The sequence below is a fragment of the Microtus pennsylvanicus genome, chromosome 6 (assembly GCF_037038515.1).
Source record: "Microtus pennsylvanicus isolate mMicPen1 chromosome 6, mMicPen1.hap1, whole genome shotgun sequence".
NCBI lineage: Eukaryota > Metazoa > Chordata > Mammalia > Rodentia > Cricetidae > Microtus > Microtus pennsylvanicus.
Window position 1 is genome coordinate 53,776,773 of NC_134584.1, and position 25,722 is coordinate 53,802,494.

General features: G+C 35.8%; 1 protein-coding gene across 2 annotated transcripts in view; it reads right to left on the reverse strand.

Annotated features, from left to right (window-relative positions):
- Positions 1 to 3,950: 3,950 nt before the first annotated feature.
- Positions 3,951 to 25,722, reverse strand: part of Cert1 (ceramide transporter 1) — a 99,178-nt gene continuing 77,406 nt past the window's right edge. The window contains exons 10-18 of one of the 2 annotated variants that reach the window (XM_075976268.1): positions 23,232 to 23,324; positions 22,641 to 22,718; positions 17,238 to 17,333; positions 15,211 to 15,343; positions 13,815 to 13,885; positions 10,708 to 10,836; positions 9,845 to 9,974; positions 8,901 to 9,037; positions 3,951 to 6,898 (exon numbers count right to left, since the gene is read on the reverse strand). In XM_075976268.1, coding sequence (XP_075832383.1) covers positions 8,910 to 9,037; positions 9,845 to 9,974; positions 10,708 to 10,836; positions 13,815 to 13,885; positions 15,211 to 15,343; positions 17,238 to 17,333; positions 22,641 to 22,718; positions 23,232 to 23,324 — 858 coding nt within the window. In that variant the 3' untranslated portion in view covers positions 3,951 to 6,898; positions 8,901 to 8,909. The remainder of the gene's footprint in view (positions 6,899 to 8,900; positions 9,038 to 9,844; positions 9,975 to 10,707; positions 10,837 to 13,814; positions 13,886 to 15,210; positions 15,344 to 17,237; positions 17,334 to 22,640; positions 22,719 to 23,231; positions 23,325 to 25,722) is intronic. The other variant, XM_075976269.1, reaches the window with a different exon arrangement.

The window sequence follows — 25,722 nt, forward strand, 5'->3', positions numbered from 1 at the left end:
AGAGTCCGGTTTTATCCCAGGCTTTTTCAGCCCCAGGCCAGCTGGCCTTGGTGAGTTCCCAATAGAACATCCCCATTGTCTCAGTGTGTGGGTGCACCCCTTGCGGTCCTGAGTTCCTTGCTCGTGCTCTCTCTTTCTGCTCCTGATTTGGACCTTGAGATTTATGTCCGGTGCTCCAATGTGGGTCTCTGTCACTGTCTCCTTTTATCACCTGATGAAGGTTAATATTCAGGAGGATGCCTATATGTTTGTCTTCGGATTCACCTTCTTATTTAGCTTCTCTAGGATAGCGAATTATAAGCTCAATGTCCTTTATTTATGGCTAGAAACCAAATATGAGTGAGTACATCCCATGTTCCTCTTTTTGGGTCTGGCTTACCTCACTCAGGATAGTGTTTTCTATTTCCATCCATTTGTATGCAAAATTCAAGAAGTCCTTGTTTTTTACTGCTGAGTAATACTCTAATATGTATATATTCCATACTTTCTTCATCCATTCTTCCATTGAAGGGCATCTAGGTTGTTTCCAGGTTCTGGCTATTAGTCTTTAAGTTATATAGGTATTAAGGATTATAGGTCAATAGTCATCCATGTTTGTCATACTTAGACTAATCAGGTTCTTTAGATACATAGAGATTGTATTACGCATAGATAGGAAATCTTCAACCACTTCAAAGAACTGTAGAATATGGCATTTAAATAACTTAGTGTTCTGCTGACAGGAGACACAATTGCTCCTGGCAGCACTGACCTATTCCTGAGAGAATGCTGAGCACCGAAGACACTTGGAGTTTTTTTTTTTTTTCCGCAAAACTGGCCTTTAGGCAAGCCCATGCCTTGACCACTGACAAAATGCACGATGTCTAGACTGGACAAGCAGGATACAAGAAAAATGACTGCCAAACCTTGCCAAGACAAATAAGAGTTTTGAAAAATTCCTGCCTCTGAAAATGATTTGTCAGTTACTCGAGGCCCTAGCCAAAGTTGGTTGCTCCAACATTGCAAATGAGACTCTTGGTAATTGCCCAGATAGCCAGTTGTTTGTGTCATCTACTCCACATTTTGATTGCATTTTCTGCCTTCTCAAGTAATAGTAACTCCCTTCTCAGGCCTTCAATGTGCTTGAAGATTGGATAGCTGTAGCTACTTTCCTCTTATGACTTAGCTAAGTCCTGATGTAAGACTTAGACTCCATAGGATAGAATGATTATTGAAACATCTAGCATGCGTTCCTTGTTTAATATTGTTTATGCTGGTTATAATTCCAATTTTTATACTTGATATCTGTTCTTATTGTATATAGTTTTGTATTAGGTTTGGAACTCTCTTATTTAAACAAAAGAGGAGGTGTTGTAGAACTCTTCAGCCAGTAGCTTTTAAGATATCAGTCCACTTGGGCATGGCCTCTTATACTATAAATACCAATGTGAAACATTCTCTCTGTCTGTCTGTCTGCCTCTTCCCCGGCTTCTGGATTTGGTTCCTGTTCCCTGCTAGTGCAGAGGATTGTGATCTGGGAGTCTACCCCTAAATAAATAACCCTTTATTGTTCTCAATTCTGAGCTAATGTGGGATTTTTTTTTGTAATTTCCATCTTCACTTCTGTTTGTTTTTGCTTAAGGCATTACCTATACAACTCCTACCTATATATAATTATTCAATGTGAAGTTTAAGTTCTTAATAGTTATTCAGGATAATAAAGAAATACAGGTTAACAGTCACCCTTATCTATCAAACTTACAGTAATGCTAGATTTTCTAGGTATACAGAGATATATTTCAGGTAGATACATAAACTTCAAACACATCAGAGACCTACAGAATACAGCATTTAGAATGTTTTAACAACTTAGATGTTTTTAAAGAGGGAATCTTAAGATTGTTTTTCCTTTTATTAAATCAAATCTGTGCACAATGATGACAAGACAGGATCACCTTCTGATCACACAAGCAAGAATCAAAAACAAACTTCCTGTACTTAGGAGACTAAGGCAGAACTATCAATTCAAGGTCAGCCTGGGCTACAAAGAGAAACTTGTCTTAAAAATAAACAAATAAAAAAGACCTTTGTGTGTTTCAAATGTGACCTGGTCTGAAGTACATTCAAATGCCCATGATCTCAAAGTCCATTTCCATTTAATTTTGACACAGTTCTAAAAAGATTTGTTATAACAAATAATCCCAGTCATTTTGTTTCTTGCTATATCATATATCCTGGAATAATGCATGGCATATAGATGTTCAGTAACTATTTACTGCCCAGTGGGAGAGCATTTATTAGTGTGAACAAGGCCTGAGCTTGATCTTAAACACCACACAAAAAATGAACACAAAAATATTTATTCTGGGGATTGTTTTGTGTGCAGAATTATTGGTAAGCATTAGATTGCCAAAATGGTTTAGACAGGGACTAAACCTTGACTTGGCTGTACAGATTCCTTGCTGTTCATTTAGCTACCACTCATCTTCCAAATTCAAATAAATAATAGAAATGACCAAAGTAAACCAACTTGGATAGAATCAGTCTGCTCTTTTACCAGAGGCTATTTTGTCGCAGGTAGCCCAGAAAAGTACTGTATTAGAACATGCCCACAAGTTGAAGAATCTGCTGAAATATCCCCTTTGGATTTGTCTGTAGTGATGTTTTCTTTTCTTGTCTCATCCCTTTCTGTGGGAGGACAAGAAGTCAAGAAACCAAGAGGTAGGATCAATTTTGATAGTCAATTTGACTGAATTAATGAACTTCTAGGGCATTCAAGTGACCCTTTTATTGTGTGAGCCCTTTCCAGAGAGGGTTACTTGATCAGGGAGGATCACCATGACTCTAGATGTGACATCTATATTGAACTCTGTTGATGTGGTACTTCTGTTGTTATTGTTTGGAGACATGTTCTCTCTGTAACAGGTCTAGTTGTCCTGGAACTCTCTTTGTAGACTAAGCTGGTGTTGAACTCAAGAGATCTGCCCGCCTCTGCCTCCTGAGTGCTGGCTGAGATTAAAAGTGTGACCACCACACCCAGCTGATGTGCAAAGTTTTTACAGATGCACAGAATGCAACAGGGGGTATGGAGACTTGCACCAAGGCTCCAGGAAGTAGTTAAGGCCATGTAACAATCAGATTCCCTGTAAGGAATTCCTAAATGGGCTGTGCCTGAAGTTTTGAAGGTGAAGACTAAGTTGTTGTGGAAACATCAGAATATTAAAGAATATGGGAAATTAGCTGAAGAAGGCTGCAGGCACCCAATAGAGCCAACTCAAGGGAGAGGCCACACAGTGTGATCACAACTCAAATCAGGTAGTTGGCTTACATTATCAGGTTACACTGTTAACACTCAACACTAGAGATGAAATGCATTCAGTGATTTTCAATACAATCATCAAGAGACCCAAATGAGTACACGATTAAGTCTACACTTCTCACGATGGATGTTCTAGAACTACAAGAAGCAGAGCTGATATTTGGTAAATAAAGGAGCAATTATGCATTCATGATTCAGTGCACATGATGAATTCACATTACAGGTGTGTGACTCACAGTGCTGCATTTCCTATGTATATGGCTTCTAAGTGTAAATAGGTCTTCTAAGTGTAAGTCATAATAAATTCATTTAAATTATAACCCATTACATAATATACATAATACATATGACAAAAGACTGGCAGAATACTTACCTTTAGTACATGCCTGTTCTGATTTGTTAACAAAAATTAGATTTTTCCCTCAAAGTTTTCTTGATCCTTAATGGGATTACAAATTGGACTACCGAATTGGAGTAATTCAAGAAAACTTTCATAACTACCCAGAAATTATCTAAGACAGTACCTTGGGGTTAAGGAAAACAAATCAAGCAAGCAAGCATATTTGTCCATAATATTTTAATACTTCTCCACTTTTAAATACTGGTTTTAATTTTGTGATTGTAACATGGAAGATCCATTTTTTTTTAAAAAAAAAACATCATCAGAATCATAAAGCTATTATAGTTACACTCTACACACTCCCAAGGTACTTTAAAATGATTATGTTTTGAGTCTGTAGATGAACAATGACAACAATCCAAATACATCATCTGTACAGCCTGGACTAAATACTGGTAAAGTGTCTGATCAGACAAACAACTGTTACGCTTAAAGATAACCAGCACAATTTCACAAGCGAACCAGTTCAGCCCAGTTAAAATTCTCAGTAGCAACTGACACCAATATTGAATAGGTGTATAAATCAGTCATGAAAACAAACGGACGAGAAAGCCATGCTTCCTGTTCTCATTTCTTCCTCACACCTCTTAGATACCCCCTTCTTTCCTCCACTGCTCCTCCTGCAGCAACACCAAATCAAGTTTTCTACCTCAAACCGTCTTCAATCCCAAGGGCAACAGTGCTCTCTCATCCTGTTTACTCACATGCAGGAACAAATCCCCACATCACCAATATTTTTCAGGTGTCTAAAAAAGCAAAAAGTAATCCAGGAGAATTGAGCATAGGGGCTTGTTTATGGGGGGCATGGAATGGGGGCTTAGGTAAAGAGAAATACCCATGTATGAAGAGACATCATAAATATTCAGTATGTAGGAATTAGCTAAATGAAAGTAATTCTTGAGGGTCTAAATATTATAAAATGGCCAGTGCTCCTCCTAACTTTGACTTTTTGAATACTTTCAGTATTTCTGAACACATTTCTAAATCTGATTGGGCAGGATTAACTCCAATAAAGTAAGAGTGCAATTACTGAAAGATAAAATGTATCATTTCTTACCTTTTTTTAAAATACAAACATGTTCAGTGTAACATTTTATTTACAGAATAAATTGTAAAAGTATATCACCACATTTAGTGCAAATGCAACAGGTGATGATTAGATTCAGACACTGCTTCAGAAACTTTGCATATCTTTGTAAAATAAAGCTATCCAATTTAGTTATGAAAGAGTTCCTGTCTGGTTTGTCATAGTTGTCAGAAATGCAAACAGAGGAACATTTATAGTGGGCGTAGAGAGTTTTTTTTCTTTTCTTTTCTTTTTTTTTTTAAGATTCCCACCTACGGCAAATAAACTTTCCCTCCCAACCCTCCCGGTTCTCCCATCCCAACCCCACAGCTGATTGTAAAATAAAATACACATTTGAGGTATAAACTTTTCTTTTTTTAAACATCACAATATAAAATGTTAACTGGTGATGTAAACTGGTATGATAATCTATCTCACTTGCCTTCCTAGCATTACCACCATATAGGCACTTTTCCACAGAGTCAAATTATGAATAGCATTTCTGTAATAAGGCATATTCCATGCACATCATTTAGAGAAAGGAAAATTAAAAATATAAAAGATTTATGGGACATGAACTGCGTGCATGTAATGTAAGCTCTATGTTTAATATGTACTTTTCTCTCTGTACAGAGTAATAAATATCATTCTATCTGATGCAAGTAATTCACTTCCAGGATTGTGCATATTAATTGATCAGACTAATCCCATCATTAAATTATCACACCTTGCATTTATCATTTAGATTCCATTTCCATGTATGGAATATATACAGGTCATGTTTTACATGACATGACTTTCTGCTTTACAAAAAGGGTCTGATTTTTGTGTTTCTAAGGAGAGGAACACGCAAAGCATCTACAAATTGCCTCTGATATACATAAATACATCTGCTTGTAAACGCAATGAAGAGTTTGAAGTGGGCAGTCATCTCAACTTCATGAGTACCATTCCTTGCCTCAACTCCATGATTCAAAGTTTTTCACAGGACTACAACTAAGTCAGGTATTTTACATGTTAGCTTCTTATAGCAACTAAAGAAAGCATTTCAGTTTGAATAGTGTGGAATTAATTGTATTGTTCTGCTGAAATTTATAATCAAGAGGCAAATGGGAGCATTGCTTAGATTTTCTATGTATTCCTTGTGATATATCATTTAAAGTGATCCAAGCTAGAAAAACTAACATATTTGTTACAGAATACTAGAAATATTAAATCAAATGTCAAATTCAAACAGTCTGATTTGGTTTAACAAGTAATACCATATATTCTCTTACAAATTTCAGGAAAAATATCATCTCATTTTATCCTGACCATTGTATTATAAAGTACTTATACCCACAAGAGATGTACAGATGTTTCTGACTGGAGGCAGGCAGAACCAATTCAGGAATTACCAAATTGTGTCCATAACAAACTGAAAAAAGTTGGTAGCACATAGTACACAACTAAAATATATAATAAAAATATAAAGATATCTGGGGGAGAAAATAAAGCTTTTCATTCTTTCTCCATCAGAACTAACGTTCTTCATAGGAGTAAGACTATAGAAAAGACAAAATCACAGGTTATCAACAGTCCTCAGTTATGAAGAGACACACAACATGAATCATTATAGAAATCAGCAGCAATAGATTCTATGATTATACAAAGCAAAAAGTCAAAAACTCTGGACACAGACACAGACTGCAGGCCTGTAGAAGCCCATCTGAATATTTGGTGCACAGAGAGCACATGCCTCAGGTGATTCAACTTCTGTGCTTTTCTTTTGTGCACAAAACCTGATACAACTGAGGATCTTAGGCTGGACTGTGGGAAATAAAAAATTCTGAAAAAGTTTCCAAAAATTAAAGCATCAATTAATTCCTAGTTGTAATTCAAAGTTATTTTTTCTCTCCTAGGAGCAAGCAAATAAAAATATAGCCATATCCATGTGATTTTACACGTATTTATAGTCACACACTGAGCGAGGAGAGCTAGCAGGGGATGGCTAGTGTTAGACACCCAGCTTTACTATCGCAATGTTTCCTCTGAGGCCACAGACAAGGCTGTAGATCCTGCGTTCCAACTTAGAGCACTCATGTTTTTTCTATCTTTCTCCAACATGGAATGTCACACAGCCTTGCTTCAGTCACTGCAGGGGAAAAAAATGACACATAAATCCTGTGCAATAGATCAGGAAAGCAAGAAGACTACCAAAATAAATGCCTCCCACACTCCATGTTCATAGCATACAAAGAATCTCTACAATCATTTATTTTTAAAGGATTTTCATCCTTGTGAATTTAAAATGATTGACCTTGTACATTTGAAAGCAATAGGGGATCTTCTGAGTGTTACAGGGAAAACATATGGAGAACAACATGCTGTAAGTAAAGAGGCAATGTATCAGGTTTCTGGAGTATTAGCCTATGAACTAGCATTGTCTTTCCCTCAGCCTTAGGCAGAAATTACAATGTAATACTATTTTCAAGAACATGATAATTCTACTTAAGTTATGTGTGTATGGAGTGGTGTCTGTCTTATTCAAGAAATAAACTTGCTTAAATCCCTAGCCCAGTTTTGGTTGATATCAACTCTTGAAAAAACAACCCAATAACTTCCATACTACCAGAACTGAAACTGTTAGTTTTTCTAAGCATTCAATGCTAGGACCCACTAAAATACCTCCGATAATTATTGTGAAAATAAAGCTACGTAAGGTAAAAAAGGATGTTTAATGTATGTTAGGGCTTGACTTTGGATTATGGGAAAAAAAAACACACACTCAAATTGGATTTAAGAAGACCAGGGCCAAATGTAGGACACTGTATCTTCTCAGTGATATTCCTCTGTGTGTGTGTGTGTGTGTGTGTGTGTGTGTGTGTGTGTGTGTGCAAAAACAACATTACTGCCTATATCAGAGATTTTAAAAAGGTTTTCAACTTATTTCCATTCTACACATGTATAGTAAAGTCAAATAAACACTGCTCTGAACCCAGCACTCTAGAGGCAAATGTTATGAATGTCCTAGCTTGTTTAATTTAAATGCTTAAAAATTATTCTTTTTGGGGGCAGGGGAAAAGGTCCAGTCAGTAAGGTACTCATGAGAACCTAAGTCTGGATCAGTGGTACCCAGGTGAAAAGATGGACTGTTGCAGGTACCTGCAATCCCAATGCTGGGAGTGCTGACAGGAGGACCCTGGGGCTTGCTGGTCAGCCAGCGAGCTCTAGGTTCAAAGACACTGTGCTTCAAAAAAAATGTGAAACTGTCCGGTGTAGTGGTATATTCCTTTAGCTCCAGCACTCAGTCAGGAGGCAGTGTTCACAGATACTTGATTACACTGTGGAAAGATGTGCCACTGTGATTGGTGTAATAAAAAGTTAAACAGCCAATAGCTAAACAGGGAAAATAGACAGGACTTCTGGGCAAAGAGAAGAACTGGGGAGGAATCTGGGAACACAGAGGAGATGCCAAAAACGCAAAACAAGTCTGAGGTACAGAATGAAGGAAAAGTAAAAAGCCATGTCATAGTTAGACTATAGATTAAAAAGTATGGGTTAATTTAAGATAAAAGAGCTAGTTAGAACAAAGTCAAGTTATAGGCCGAGCTTTCATAATTAGTAAGTCTCCGGGTCATTATTTGGGAGCTGGCTGGCAGGTCAACAGAAAGACTTGTTACAGCAAAGAGAGATGGATCTCTGAGTTTGAGGCTAGTCTCAGTGAGCTCCAGGATAGCCAGGACTGCAGAGTGGAACGCTTGTCTTGAAAAAATAAATAAATAAAGTAGAAAGTGACACAGCAGGATTTTTAACACTGACTTCTGTCATCTGCACTGTGTACTTGACTGACACACTCACACTGACCTTAGTATAGATGAATATGTATAAGTCTAGAAGAAGAGATGCAAAAAGCAACTAGTTTCTGGGAAAGAGTAACACAGGGAGTTGGTACTTCTTGCATTCTATAATGTAATTCTGTAATGTCAACATTTCTTTAATAGTAGTAGAAAAATTAGTAAATGTTAAAGACTACAACCCTTTACTTGGGAACATAAAACATTTTTAACACAACCTTCTAATAACAAATTGAATTTACTATCTGCAGAGTAAAATTTGCAACCTGCTAATCAGCAAGGTTAGTAGATCCTCCATACCTGTTCATACTAAAACAGAATTGGTTTTCCTGTAGTTTTTTCTTGGACGTAAGAAGTAAAACGTTTTAGAAATTTAGGATATTCTCGTTTTGCCACTGCTCTTAACACCGAGGCTGGTGCCCATCCTCCTGGGTTCACTAGAAATAAAGGGAAGTTAAAACTATTAAGACACAGTTCTCCATCTCCATTTGAAGTACCTATGTATTCCTTCTCTTTCAAGCACCCCCTATGTTGAAACAGCTAATATTTCTGGACCTGAAACTATTCATCACCCTATGCCCCTCATCAGGTAGTAAGAAAGGATATATATCTTTCTAAAATGGCCTTGATTCTTCCTAAACACCATGGAAAACTAACACACTAAACAGAAAGGCGTGCACAGCAGTGAGTCAAAATGAAGTAACGACACTGGTAGCTATTAAAGACTAGCAGAGAAGATTTAGAAAACTAAAAGTCTAATTAAGTAATTTTCCCACTCTAGTTTCTATTTTTAATTATAAATACACTCCACCAGGCTCTTAAAATTAAAGATATATGAAATAGTGACCTATACACAAAATTTTAAGATTTATGCACCCAGTCATAACTTTAAAATTTCTCATATACTATTTCTGCCGGGTGGTGGTGGCGCACGCCTTTAATCCCAGCACTCGAGAGGCAGAGGCAGGAAGATCTCTGTAAGTTTGAGGCCAGCCTGGTCTACAAGAGCTAGTGCCAGGACAGGTTCCAAAGCCAGAGAAACCCTGTCTCGAAACAACAACAACAACAACAAATTCTCATATACTATTTCTAAGGTAGAAATTCAGGCATGTGGACTTTCAGGGTTTTCCACACAGTTCTACATATTAACTTAACCAAAGCTTAACGACCAGGAAATTGGATATATTTATGTAGATGATGGGTCAAGAACCTGTACATTATCAGTTAGAACAAACAATACATACCATTAGCTACATACGTAATCTTGCACAGAATGTTGTCTCTGCTTATCTCCTGGTTTCCCTCTGGTGGGCTAACTAAGGTTTGACAAATCATAGCAACATTGATTTTGGCACGGACACATCGATTGTTCAGCTGTCAAAACAGACACACAAACTAGCATCAGTTTGTAGAATATTCATTATTTTACAATCTCTGTTCCCCTATTACTGTATTAGTTAAAACTGTTATGAAGTTTCCAGTAAAACTTCCTTAAAATAACTGATGCATACTTTTATTTTATATGCACAGGGGTGTTACCTGAGCACAGTGTATGTACAGTGCCCAGAGAATACAAGAGAATGTCAGGTCCCCTGATACAAGTTACAGATGGTTGTGAGCTATAATGTCAGTATTGAGTTGAACTTGGGTCCTTTGAAAGAGCACTCAGTGTTCTTAACTTCTGAGTCATCTTTCTAGAATCCATTTGAAATCTTGTAATAACCAACTAATATATGTCAAACTGATAGACACCAAGTTTTTCCCTCTTCCAAAGTACTAACTGGTACTGTATCAAGGGAAAAACAACAGGCTTCCAGTAGTTAGTAATGGCTTAAGAGATAAGTTTAGAAGTAAGCTACTGGGATTACTCAAGTAGCTACCTAACCAAACTCAGAAGGAAAGCTAAACAGCTCTAGTGGGGATGCTGACAGTCTTGGCACTTATCTTCTGAAAACAAAAGGGCTTTCCAAATGATCTAACAAAAAAAAAAATCTAAATCCCATCAAGTATCTATGTGTGGGTGGGAGGGAAGTGTGTTTAAATTTGGCTGCTTTATCTATTTGGCTTTATTTTGTAGAATTATATTCATTTCTATTACTATACTCACAGGAGCGCTGTCATGATCCACAGAAAAATTACAAACTATCCAAGTCTCAGGGTCATTTTCAGTCAAGGCTGGGATCTTTCGAATAGCAGAAAGATACAGCACGTCTCTCTGAGACGCAGGCCACACTCTCTGTGGAAGAATGAAAGGTGTTGTGACAATCTGAATTACTTTTATTCAGGTGTCATGCAGAACACATGAAGTTGGAATTTATCAAACTTTAAGTGGGAAGCATCAGAATCATGACAAAGATGCATATTAACAGTCGCCAGCTTTCCAGAGTTTTCAAAGTATTCTTTTTCCTTTGAAAATCACTGTAAATTCACTACACTATTTTTAGTGTACAATTTAGTACATCAAATGTAATTAGTTACAGCCACAATATATGGAACTGTAATATACCTGAAATTATCACCACAGACAGAAACTTTGTATCCATGAAGCAACAATGGGACAATCCACTCTCCATAGTTTCTGTCAATGTTCTACTTAGAGAATTAAAGAATTAAAAAGTAAAATTAAAAAACAACTTCTTCATAACACTTCTGAATTAATTTTCAATGATTTATATTAAATATTTCTATTTTAAATTATAAGAAAAATTACTTGCTATGGAAATGACATACAGCTTATTAACTGGAACTTGTAGATGATAGAAAAAATAAACTTCTATCCTGTTCAAGTTACTTTTTTTTTCAAGTTACTTTTTATGCTGAATATTTGGTATATGCAATTGAACTCTGTCCTTATTATATAATAATGTGCATTCTTAGCTATGAATGCAATAAATGGCCAATAACTCAATTTCAATACATTTGCAAAGTAAAACCTTATTTTTTAAAAGACCTAAAATTTCATTAAGTTTGGCAAATACAGACAGGCAACATATAAAGATTTACTGTTGTTTTATATTTGCTCGACACTTCATTAGAATCAGGATTGTGAATGCAGCTCAGCTGGTAAATGCTTGCCCATCATACACTGAGTCCCAGGGTTTAATTCCCAGCACAGAATAAACCATGTGCTTTTTCATGCTTGCACTTGAGAGGATAAGACTAAGAACTACACAGCGAGTCTGAGGCCAGTCTGAGACCCTCGCTCATAAAAACAAGGAACAACAACAAACATAAAGCAGGACTAGTGAGTCAGCTGGGCATAGCACCACACCTACAGTTTCAGTCACTCAAGAAACTGAGGCAGGAAGACTGCTTGAATTTCAGGACTGCCCGTGTCTCAAAAACAAACACAAACAAAAAGAAAGTAAAGAATAGAAAGCTACAAGGACAACAACAAAAATGACTCCAATGTCATGAGACGGGGAATCTTCTTTTATATTTCATCAATGAAGTTAAATTTAATGAAAAAAAAGTTGTAGACTATTATCTGACTTTGCCGAAAAGATAATTCTAAAACCTTATTTTAGGAAGACAATAACTGCATCTTAATTTTTTTATTTAACATAATTCTATATTGAATCTTTGGAAGTTTTACATTTTGCACCCTAATTCCACACATCTCCCAGTCCCTTCATAGCCTCTCTCACCCTTGCAGTGCTCTCTACCCCCCAAAAAACAAACCAAAACCAAGTGAACAAAAACAAAAAGAGTGTATCTTAATTTTTGTTACACAATGTGACATTAAAAGAACTTTTTTTTTTTAGTTTTCAGTCTAAATATAACCTATCATACTTTCCATTTAGAATTTACCAGGTGAAATACTTTCAGCACATTGCTTCCCAAGATCAATTCTTTTCTAGCAGTAAATTTCTTCTGCCCTAAGTTATTGGCCATTTATCTTCATTACATATTACAGGACAATTATCTGATACTTTGTTTACAAACTATACTTCATATTAGACTCCAGAGCCTGTGTGTTGATACAGAACACCTACTGTTACACACCTGTGGAGCAGGTGAAATGAAGCAAGCTCACAATAGACAGGATACATTTCACATAAGGATATTGGGTTCAGGAAATTTATGTTAATTTTTCATATTCAACTCAAGAAATAATTTTACAAGACAGAAACTCCCCCACTGATTAGGAAAATTAAGTACTCACTGAATTATTATATAATTTTACATAAGCAGTATTGCTTTTAGTGGATTTCTCTATAATTTCCTCTTTTACTTTGCATAAAAGTATTTCGGGGCCAGTGGGATGCCTCAGAGAATGTGGCACTTGTTACTGGGACTAATGGCCTGAGTTTGATCTCTGGGGCCCACATGGTAGCAGAGACTATCAACACTAGTGGGTTGTCCTCTGACCTCCACACATATGCTGTGGCATGTATACATACATAACACACACACACACAGTAAAAAAAATTATTTGTCATTTCCCCAGAGGGAAACAGCATAACAAATGAACAAACAAACAAACAAAAAAGGCAATAAAACTCAGAAACTTTAGATATATAGAAAAGCAATGGTAGAACTAAAATAAAGGGAACCAATTTAAATAATGTTTCCATGTGCTTTAATGGTATGACAATCTCTCAGCTTTTTCTTGTCTCCAGATAATCTAGGTAGATAATTTTCTTTTTTATATAGTTAATGCCATATTCCCTAACCTTCATTATTATCATAGGGAATTATCACTTGTATATATTTGATATACTATATTAACAGGGTGAGACACTAGACTAAAAAGTATCTAAATCAGGCCCAGAAGGTTCTTTCTAGATTTCAGATCTACATAAAGAGAAACTAACTACGGATCTTTATCCAGGGCTGCATCTAGACTATTCTTCAGATTCTTAACTCCATACATTTTTGTTCTAAATGTAATGATAACATTTTCAAATACAGACCCTTCCTGAGGTTGTAATAAAGTCTTTGGGTCTCAAGCTGGACTTACTGACACATGGTTTTAATCCCATCACTTGGGAGGCAGAGATAGGCAGAGTTCTGAGAGTTCAAGGCCAGCCTGGTCTACATAGTTGGATAGCCAGGGCTACATGGAAAGACCCTGTCACAAACAAACAAACGAACTTCTTTGGTTTTTTTGTGGGATTTAAATTGAAACTCCTGCTAAATTGTACTGTAGCAAATCTGTATGTTTGAATCTGAATTACTGGTCTCTTTGGGGACAAATGACAAGATCATTACCTTATGTGTTTGATAAATGATGATTGCATTATCAGCTAATGTTTCCACCACATGAAAGTTTTCTATAGTAGCTGAAATGAAAAGAAGCATATTAGCAGCTGAAAAAAGATGTATTTCATTTTCTAGACTGCAATCAATTCAATCAAGAGGAGTGAATTATAAAGCACATTATGGTAAAACAAATAGCATCTTGAATTACCTCGGCTAAATCAAAATGGAAGGCAGCTAGTACTTGAAACTAGAGCTGAGTTTACTTTTGTTCTCCAGAAGGTAGTTGTGAGGCCTGATTACCAGAAGTTTTCTGTAGTAAAGTATCTTCCATAGCATGACAAGCAGTTCTAATCATTACTGTACTACCGCAGCTGAAACAGTCCCTAATGTTAGATTCCTCTATTTCACCTCACTTACTAGGTTAGTGTGCTCTAGTTTGGCATAGGCAGCTATATTTCTGAGGAACAAATGCCAAAATGCCAGTGATAAATACCTTATGATGTTCAGAAATAATTATATTTATGAATTTTAAGTCTAAGAACACATGCATGAAAATAATTCTAAGCTGATTACAGTATGTTTGTCCAGTGATTTGTCACAGAAACAGGACAATTTAGGAAAGTATAGATGGATGAGAAATCTCCTACAACAATCCTGATTTTTCTACTAACTTGTCCTGTCACTTTTGACAAATCTATTTCATGCACATGAATTTCACTTTATTTATATGGAATTACCTACCTATCACGAGATACTTTTAGGACACTGTTTACGTTTTCTAAACAGTGAAAAGATCTACTTAAAAGTATTTTCAGGCATAGTTGTACATTCCTGTAATCATACAATTTGAAAGGCAAACAAAGGTGCTAATAATCCAAGGCTAGCCTGGCTATATAGTGAGACCCCATCTTTAAAGTAAGATATGGGTCTGTGGAGGTAGCTCAGTGGTAATATGAGCTGGGCATATGTGAGGGCCTGGGTTTGATCCCACGACTACCACTTGCAAATGAAATTAAGGTACAATTAATCCTGTATATGATTCTCTTAATATTCTTTACATTGAGTTGATAAACTATCAGATACAGACAATCAGGTTTTATTTGACATTAAGTTGAAAATGAAAATAATTATTTGGTATAATATACTAATAATGAGGGGCTGGAGAGATGGCTCAGTGGTTAAGAGCATTGCCTGCTCTTCCAAAGGTCCTGAGTTCAATTCCCGGCAACCACATGGTGGCTCACAACCATCTGGTGCCCTCTTCTGGCCTGCAGACACACACACAGACAGAATATTGTATACACAATAAATAAATAAATATTTAAAAAAAGATAAAAAATATACACAATAAATAAATAAATATTTTTAAAAAAGATAAAAAAATATATTAATAATGATAGCTTACTTTCCCAGTCATTGCGAACATCAACATTCCAAAAGTAATTGCAGACCTCATGTCCTGTAACACCTTTAACCGCATGAGTAGCTTTCAAAGGATCCAGAACAATCCCATTTTCTTCGACTTCTCTTCTGTATACCTAAGAAAAAAATATTTGAAAAAAAAAACCCACAAAACTCAAACCCTTGGCTCTTGGGCATTCTAGATCAGGTACCCTGCTGCTCTCATGCAATGCACACACCCTGCACTGTCCCTTTAATAAAAAACCGTTTTGCCAAGATAAATTTTTTTAAAAAGTTAGACTCTTGAAAATCTATTTATAGAACATATTCTCCTACAAGAAGATAAATTTATAAGATAAAGATATTTCAGTGACAAATCCAAGGTAATTCGTCATTCTCTTTTTTGTTGTTGCTCTTTTCTTTTCTTTTTTTTTTTTTTTGAGACAGGGTCTCACTATGTAGCCCTGGCTGTCCTGGAACTCAATATGTAGACTAAACTGGCCTAGAACTCAGAGAGATCTGCATGTCTCTGCCTCCTCAATGCTGGGGTTAAAGATGTATGCCACCATGCTCAGTTCTAAAATAAATTTCAACCATGAAAAATTCATATATATGATGGGTGACTAATTGCTGCAGATTAAAAAAATAATATAAATTAGCATTATGAATCAAACATTCTCAAAGGCTATTTGACATAGCCAACAATCAAGCATACTGACTTAACCTACACTGATTTGTTCAATGCTACATCCCCAGCCTCTGGAACAGTATCAGAAACAGACTAGGTGTTCAATTTGTTGAACAAAATGGCAAAATGGATAAAAACACAGCTTCATGGTTTTAAAACACTGAGGCTGCGTATGCTAAGTGATAAGTATGCTCCATTATTTAACAATTACAATTTGCTACTTTAGAGAAATCTCTGCTAAGTTCTTCCCAGAAATAAAGAAATGTGGTGAGAACAAGCTGCCATGGTATGGAGTGCTCACACCTGACAGTCTCTTTTGCGCCGTCTCTTCTTGATATGTTTATGTACATTATCAGGACTTGAAATTTCATCATTGCTCAAACTGGAAATTGGACTTTAATTTCTACATTTAAATTTAATTTCTAGATTCAAAGCTTACAAAACTATTAAACATATTCCTGATCCTCTCTAAAACATACCAGCCTGTCTTTTCTACCATTGCTTATATATTCTACTGAATGTCTTGATCATATTGTGCTTGATGCTCCTAAGTGGTCTTTCAGGTCTCTTGTTTACTTCTTTCATATCTGTTTAACTTCTCTAAAATGATATGCTACATAAAGTAGAAAACCTATTGCTACAGAAAATTACCTTTCTCACTGATAGCTTACTTTATGATTCTCATAATTTAACCCCAATTTCGCTCTCTCTAATGCTGTGGGTTAGAGGAATGTCTTTTGTTTACACCTCATTAGAGGGAGAAGAACTTCACTTAGGTTACTAAACTCTCATGGTTTCTTTTTATTCCTTCAGTCTGCATCTCCAAAGAACAGTGATTTATCTGAATAGTGAGTGTGCGGTGGAGACAGTATGGACCAAAGAGTAAAGTAATAAAGTAATATCTGGGAACAATATCTATCACATTTAAACCAAAGACTGAAAGAATTATTTAGGGGCTGGAGAGATGGCACTGGCTGCTTTTCCAGAGGACCTGGGTCCAATTCCTAGCACCCAATGACAGCTCACAACTGTCTGGAACTCTAGTTGCAGGTCATCAACATCCTCACACATACATGCATGGAGGTAAAAGAGACAGAGAAATATCTAAATAGCCATCAGCTAATTGAGGGCTGTTTTAAATAAAAAAAAAACCTCTCAAATTTTACTTTCTCTGTTGTCTATGCAAAGCAGATATTATGCTCATAGGTTTATAGTATGATCACAAATCAATTAATAGAAATAAAGCCATAGTACTTTGATGTAATGCCTTGTTTTAACGTATTACTAATTACCAATATCAGCGGTCTTCACTTTGCAACCCAAATAATTTGTGTGGGAATTACCTTCATTTCTCCTTCTTCTACAACCAGTTGCCAATTCGCATCACCACCTACATCCTGTAATGAGTAAGTCATGTGGTTCTGTACCATCTCTTCAACCTTGAAAAGAAAAATAAAGTCATGAGAATTCACATGTAAGTCACTATCTTTAAAACAGAACTGTATTGCTTACTTAAGGCCAGAAATAGCAGGCTTACAAAGCTGAAGTTAGTAAGTTGTACATAGAGACAACGAGTTTAGTCACATTCCACATATCCAGGTTAATGGAATAGGCAGGGAAATCGAAATGCAGGAAGAGGTCAAGTGACATGAACTTGGGCTATGCGTTCTTTATAGAGATGATGTCCTGAAGCACAGCATAGGTCATGGAACACTGAGGAAAATATACAACACACACACAAACACACACACACCATTCCAATCCCAGTGTCCTTGTATTTAAGACTCTGTAGCGATTTTTAGAAAACTTGTTATATGTTAAACAGGAAATGTTTATTGCCCCAGTTAAACTCTCTTGAACATAAATCAATATAAAATAAGCTTTTTCTTTTATTCTAAATCTTTGCTCTGAATTCTTTTAAAAATAGTATTAATAATATTCATTTATGCTAGCATTTAAACATAACCACTTTTAAATTTATTATTTCAAAATGTCTAACCCTTTGCCACTGAGGACTGAACCCTGGGGACTTGAACATCTATGTTTGTCTAGTCCTACAAAATTTTATTATTGGTATATAACCAAGGTAAGCAAAGAAAACAGAATAAACAGTTCATATTCTCAGAATCCTAATCCACTTACTTAGACAATTTTATGAAAATGTTCTTTACAAAGTTACACAGTTTGAGATGCTTTAAACAAAGTAGAATGTTAGATGATAATGCCAACACAATCATCTAGTAATAAATACATAAAGGAAAGCAGAGAGTCAGAGAATATTTAACACACTCATATTTAAAAATTTGAGCCGGGCGGTGGTGGCGCACGCCTTTAATCCCAGCACTCGGGAGGCAGAGGCAGGCGGATATCTGTGAGTTCGAGACCAGCCTGGTCTACAAGAGCTAGTTCCAGGACAGGCTCCAAAACCACAGAGAAACCCTGTCTAGAAAAACAAAACAAAAACAAAACAAAACAAACAAACAAACAAGCAAAAAATTGATGAGCTTAACTTCTTATTTCCTATAAAGTCTACTGGGCTTGCAGGGCATACTGATCAGGAAGCTGGTTTATACATTTTGAAATAAAGTTTTGAGACATAAATTCTTAAAATACCAACAATAGTTGGCATTAATTTAGTATAGAAAATTAATAATTTTTATTAATTTTATAATTTAATAATTATTATTTTTCTATACTAATGGATGTCATCAATATGTTATAGAGGTGTGTATTTCTGTTACAGCAAGCTTTTTGGCTCTTAGAATACATTTTTAGTTACTGAAAATGGGTGATATTTTAAGCATTTTCTGATTTAGCAATGGCCCAAAAAGTTTGTGATAAAAATAATAATATGTACTCCAAAATCTATTTTCATACCAAATACAGCATTCATAATTCTTAAGACAATGTGAGTGATCACAGATTTTAGAGTTGAGGAACTTATTAATTTACCTAATAACATATTCTGTAATTTTGTCCTTTTAGTTGTGACTCTTAGTGTTAAATAACTGAGTCATTTCTTTAGCCCTATATTCTGAAATTGTAAAAAGCTTTAATTAGAAAGAAACAAAACAAAACGAAACAAACAAAAAAGCAACTCTGGGTGCTGAAAGCTGTGTGCTTCTCCCTCTGAAATCTGCTTTGTGTGAGTCAGCGAGTCTGATGCCGAATCCCAAGTCACAAATACATAAAAGTATGTGAGTCCCACAAGTCTAGGGCGCTGTCTCCTAGTATGGGAAAGAAACCTCACCCAGTAGTGTTGCCTTGATTCACCTGCCTGTCACACTAGAGGAACCTCTCACCATTTGAGCTTCTTAAATCTTAGAAATGTTTAGATTTGAAAAATATGACTTTGGGCAAGAAATTGGGAGTTGTTAGAGATGAGAAAACCCTACTGCACAAGGCTTACATGTGAAGGAGGAATATGAAACACATTTTACTTAGTAAAGATGGAATTCAGTTTAAAATATGTCAGTGTCATTCATAGCTCTTTTTGTCATAACATATGCAAGTAGTTTTACTTTTCTATAGATTATTTCTCAAGTAAGTATTTAAAATGTTTGCAAATATTTTTGATTTGCATTTTTTCTAGAAAGAAAAGCCTATTTACCAAATACAATCTGACAGGAGAGAGCACCTTTTTCACAACATACAGAAATCAAGCTGAACAGTATCTTTCTAGGCAGATTTTAAAAACGATATTCCTATTAAAATTTCAAAAGATTGTCCTTAAATTAAAGTTAACTGTTGTCTACAGACAGTTTAGTCTTGTTTTATTTTGCCAGGCAGTAGTGGTAGACACCTTTAGTCCCAGCACTTGGGAGGCAGTAGAGGAAGGCTAATCTCTGAATTTGAGGCCAACCTGGTCTACAGAGGAAATTCCAGGACAGCTAGGGCTACACACACACACACACACACACACACACACACACACACACACACACACACACACACACACACACCAACCTCAACCAAAATGTCTTGTTTTATTCTGGCTATTGTGGGCTTGAAAAGTCCAACAAAGAAACAAGGTAGATCTAGTATTGTGCTCCTAGGATCTCCAACTGGAGTACTATAGTTTTACAGTTATTATCACAGAATCTTCTGTTCACTGTATCTTTCTTGAGATAATAACATTAGAGTTAAGGTAAGTGTTACTGGTCAAATCTCATTAAAATACATTCTATACTCACAGCAATGAAATATAAAGAAACTAATATCACTACAGAAGCAGTGACTTGTGCACCTGAGACCACTGACATTTCAAGTCTAACTTTGTAATCTATCCAGTTTACCATACATATATTTATTGTCAAAAGGATATGGCGAGATAGGGACAATTAAGACTGATAGCAAGTCAAAGCCATTTTATCAGGATCAAACTTTGATATTCCAGGATATTGTTACTAGTAATAAATACTATCATAACCCAACAAATAGTTATTTTATTGGATTAAAATGTTTATTTATGTTTTCTGTATTAACTTTGGGGGTCCGTTTCTCCTCACACCGTGTGGGCTGTCAACACTGGTCGCTAGGCTTACTGGCTTTCACCATCTCACTGGCTCCTAAGTGTTAACTAGGTAAGTATAACTTCGGGAGTCATGTCCTTGAATCTTTTTACCTAGAGTGGGAAATGAATCTATCCACATAGCATCCTACCAATGAACTATAGAAAAGTACATATAGAATACAAGTAAAATACAAAGGGGTATTACTCCAATTACAATATTTTTCTTTCTACCTCACATCCAAATCAATCAATATAAGGTGCATTAGGAGACTACTAAATTTGGGGTTTTCTGAAACTGTTAGGACAGAAATTCAAAGAAAAAATTGTCCTTTGATGGTACAAATGAAAATCTAGAAGGGCTCAAACATGGTTCTGATCTTTTTCCTACTCATGTAAGAAAACAATTATGCTTGCTGTTGTACAATCACAGACTCACAGAGAACTTGTTCAATAGAATATTAATAAAGTAACAGAGCACTGCTACCCAAAGAAAATGACCAATGACCTGAATAATTGATTCACTGAAGAAATACAAATGGCTAGAAGTAAAAAAATAGTATATATAGTAAGACTGGCAAAATGAGCTGAAGTATTTTGTGCCAGTATAGATAAACTGGCCCAAGTCTCCTGGTTAAAAATTTTTTAAGAAGAATAAATATAAGTTAAGATACTTGCATGGCCTTTGCTCCAACAATTTCACTTCTAGGAATACACATGAAGCAAACATATGCATAAGTATTAAAAGACTTATATAAGGAAACTAATTCAACAATGCTCACTACAATAACTATAATGAAAACACACACTCTCTCTCTCTTTCGCTCTCTGTATGTAGACCTGTATGTATTAGTAGGGAGTGAAGTTATTGAGTATACCTTTAAATATAAAACTATATGGAATATTTTATAGGAATTATCTACTTTGGTAGCAAAAAGATAATTATTAAAGTGTGTATTTATTAACATATACCTGCTTGTATGTGTGTATGTGTGTTTACATATGTATATGTTTGTGGAGTTCAGAGGACAGCATTGCTAAGTCTTTTTGCCCTCTATTGCAGTTAAAAATAAAGACTTAACTTGTATATGTAACATAACTGAGACCTGTTTTAAGCTATAACTTTAGAAAGTGTTATTGAAATCAGAGAGGGAAAGACATACAGTAAGTCTGATTAGCTCAAGTCATTCATATTAACTATGATGTCAGTAAAAGGTCAGGCACTTAACACTTACTATGTCCCTATATTTGAATTAAATCACAGAAGCTATGCACAGAGATGCCACACAGCTTACCCAAATGACACAGTCAGGATGTGCACCCAGTCACTGTGATTAGACAGCTTAGATTGGTAACATAATATAACCCAAAAATGCAATCACCCCCCCAAAAATAGAGAACTGAATGGCAAAGATTTGAAAATTAAAAAACCTAAATAGTTTCTAGGGACTGGGGATGAAGTTGAGTGGTAGAGAGAATGCCTAGCATGTTAAGGCTAAGGGATTAATCCCCAGCACCATGAAAAAGGAAATAAAAGGTGTTTAAAAATGTTTATACTACAACATTATTTCCTGTCTGGCAAACTAATCTTATTTTGAAGACAGAAACTGCACATTCACTTTACTGTCTTAAATTACCAATCCCTTAGTGAAGAGAAATAAACTTAGAATCAACCTTTATAGAGTTAGCAGATAAACAGGGATATTAACCTACAGTATCCACAGGTAACTTGAAGAAAATATAACCTATTCAATGAATTTAGTATCATAACAGTAATGAGATGACCTTTAGCTAAAGTTTCTTCTTTTGCTGAACATCACTGTGGCATTTAGAATTAGAACAAAAGTGAGACTGTTAAAATTCACTTTTATGATATAGCATATCCTATAATCCATGTCCATGAAGGTTGTTGAACCTGGAAAAATACAGCCATTAAATGATGGAATAAAAAAAAAAACAGGCTAATTCTATGTATTTTAATTCAGTTGAAAAAATTCTCTGAGTACTACCTTCCTTAAGATAGAATCCCAGCTACTCACAGTAGAGGACACAAAGAAAGGGCCCATGCAAAGCTGGCAAAGGAGAATTATTTAGACGATAAGAAAACCCTTGTTTGTGACTATTTAAAATTCAAAACCAAAACAATTGGCCCGATCAATAGAGCGCTAAGAACTGGGCAAGCAGGCAGAAATACAGCAAAAAGGACTCAAGTCCACTCTATATATGCATACAGTACCTGGGAGCTGAATCTGTGAACATCGTCAGAGGCACTGACTAGATCAATGGAAGACATGGAGGAAGAGCGACTATAGGGCTACCAGAGACAGACAAAGAAAAAAACCAAGTAATCAGAACAAAGGCACAACAGAGCATTCAGTACCAACTTGCAAACACAAGATAAAGAAAGAGAAAACAAAGCACTATATATGAACAGGCACAGCAGCAAGTGCTGACTTCATGCACCTATTACATATTCGGCTACAAACTCATTCCAGAAAAATGAAATATGTCCAAAAATACAAAGTACTTAACCTCAAGGAAGAAATTTTACTGCTATGCTGTACTATTTCCCATTCTCTGTTCCCTATCCTCACCCCTCCATTTCACTTTAAAGAAAAAGCAAAGAATGTATGTTCAGAACATGATTTATAAGTTGTTTTGGAGAATGTATAGGGAATATAGCAATACAAAAACACCCCTTACTATCTAATTAATGAAGAGACAAGAAAACTTCTATTATAGGACAGTACCATGATCAGTGAGGAATACAGGCATTCTTTCAGTGAACTGCAATTTGCTTACCTTTTGTACAAATCTATTCGCTTACCTTTTGTACAAATCTATGAGTCCCAACAGAAGAAAAGGCATCTCCAGACGGCAAAGACGTAGGCCAGTGTAACCTGGCCTTCTCGCTCTGTGACTAAGAAAAACATACGTTAACATGACATGCTTCTGAGGTATATTTTGCAGCCTACAAATGGCTTCTATAATCTGAAACTAACATTTTATTGGTAAACATGTTAGCAATAATTAACGAATGAGGAAGCTACACTACAGACACAGTTTTGCTCAATCCTGACACTTGCTTCAGACATCCCACATCGGTCTCTTCCTACTCCACAGATACTACATTAGATCACAGAAAAGCTCTTTTATATTGCTCCCAGCCAAAATTCTCTCACCCACTACTTGTACACTATCAAGTCTCATGAGTCAAGGTTAGTATTACTGCCAGGTTTACTTTTTTATTGTTTTTGGTTTTCTGAGACAGGGTTTCTCTGTAGCTTTGGAGTCTGCCCTGGAACTAGCTCTTATCGACCAGGCTGGCCTTGAACTCATAGAGATCCATCTGCCTCTGCCTCCCAAGTTCTGGGATTAAAGGAGTGTGCTACCACTGCCTGGCTACTGCCAAGTTTCTTTTATCTAAGGTCTGGTCAAATCATTTCGATTATTCTACTGCATCCAGGACCAGCAGGTATTGCCCACAGATTGTCATCAGAACCAATATCATTTGCTTCCCTCTGGGTTCTTTTTTGTTTTGTCTTTTTTAATTAGATTTTTAAAAAATACCAATCCACGTTCCCACTCTCTCCTCTCCTCCTATTCCCTCCACACAACCTCCCACCCTTCCAATCCTCAGAGAGGGTAAGGCACATTGCTTTGTGGAAAGTGCAAGGCCCTCCCTACTATATCTAGGCTGAGTGAGGTATACATTCAAAGAGAATAAGTTCCCAAAAAGCCAGTACATGCAGTAGGGATAAATCCTGGTGCCAGTGTCAGTGGCCCCGCAGTCTGTCCCAGCCAAGCAACTGTCAACCACATTTAGAGGGACTAGTTTAACCCTTCTGGGTTCTTAAGATCATTTCATGTATGTGGTTTTTTTTTAAAAATCTCCTTTCAATGAAGGCAGTCTGCTTCATCTCACTATCTAACTCCTATTTACCTGATACTTGCCTTCCTACCTCTTCTTCAGTTTATCTGATTTCTTTTTCATACATTCAAATAAATACTTACTAAAAGTAATGTGTTGGTGTGTTTGCACTCATCTCTTAACTACAGAGAAGACAGATGGTAATTTGTATTCAGTGCTGTCTTGTTGACCAATTCATTTCATGTAACTTCTACTTTGTTTGCAAATAATTTAAACTACAAAATGTGTAATGAGGGTGTCACTTGGAGAGAATCTTTGTAGTGGCTATTCTTGAAATGCTAAAGATCACACACTGAGAACAGAGAGGTAAATGATTTAAACTTGTAGACTGATCTTATGGACCACCGATGCTCACTACTTTATAGTATTTTCATGTCATTTCTATCTTTGCCACATTGACAGAGATACAAAATGAAAAAGACTGATTATAATGAGTTCACTATTATTCCCAAATACACATTCTAAAAACAAACAAACAACAACAAAATGATGCTACTTTAGGTTGTACTTTAGGCTTCTAAGAACAACCTTAGGCTTCCAAAATCATACATTAATTGGGAATTTGAATTTTAACTGAATGCAATGTAACATCTTTTGAGTAAAAAAAAAAAAGAAAGAAAGAAGCTTTACAGATTACTATGGAGTGAACTTTTAAAACACTGACTTAAGAATATAAAGAAAAAAATATGAGAAACAGATAGGTTATTTACCATGAAGGAGATACTCCTGGCTACTTAGCTTAGCGAACTGATATAATGGATAGATTTGTGGTATAAAAATAATACAGAAATGATACTCCACATCTAGGTTAGTTACACTTGCCTCAGGAGGCACTTTCAACTATAAATAGGACAGCTTGAAGGCAGCAAATCAAAGAGAAATAAGTAAGTAAAATTCACCCTTTCTACCATCTGGTGGTAAAATATAGTAAATAAATTGTAATAGAATTGACGCCAGGAATCAAAATAATCTTGAAAACGGAATTTAAATATTTAAAAAAATTCTTTCAGTCAATTCCTATAAAAGGAGCTGGGTATAAATGCTGTGACTTTAGTGAGGACCGCAAAGCAAAGTAAAAGTGAGGAAGAACTGAAGGTGAAGGCTGAAGGCAAAAAATGAGCTAATAATAAAAGCTGGGTGGTACTAATGCTAAAAACAAAATCTCTAAAACCTGTGAATATAGATGGTACTTGAGAAGACTTTTAGAGAGGCCCTTCTGATATCAGAATAGTTAAGGCTGAATTCTTTAAAAGTAACAGAAGAATAGGCAGAACATTTTCATTTAAGCTCACATTAACTATGTATACTTCTTTTGAAGAATTATTGGCTTTTTTGTTCGGAAATTAGAATATAAAGGAACCGACTCAACAAAGATTCTTTAATACTT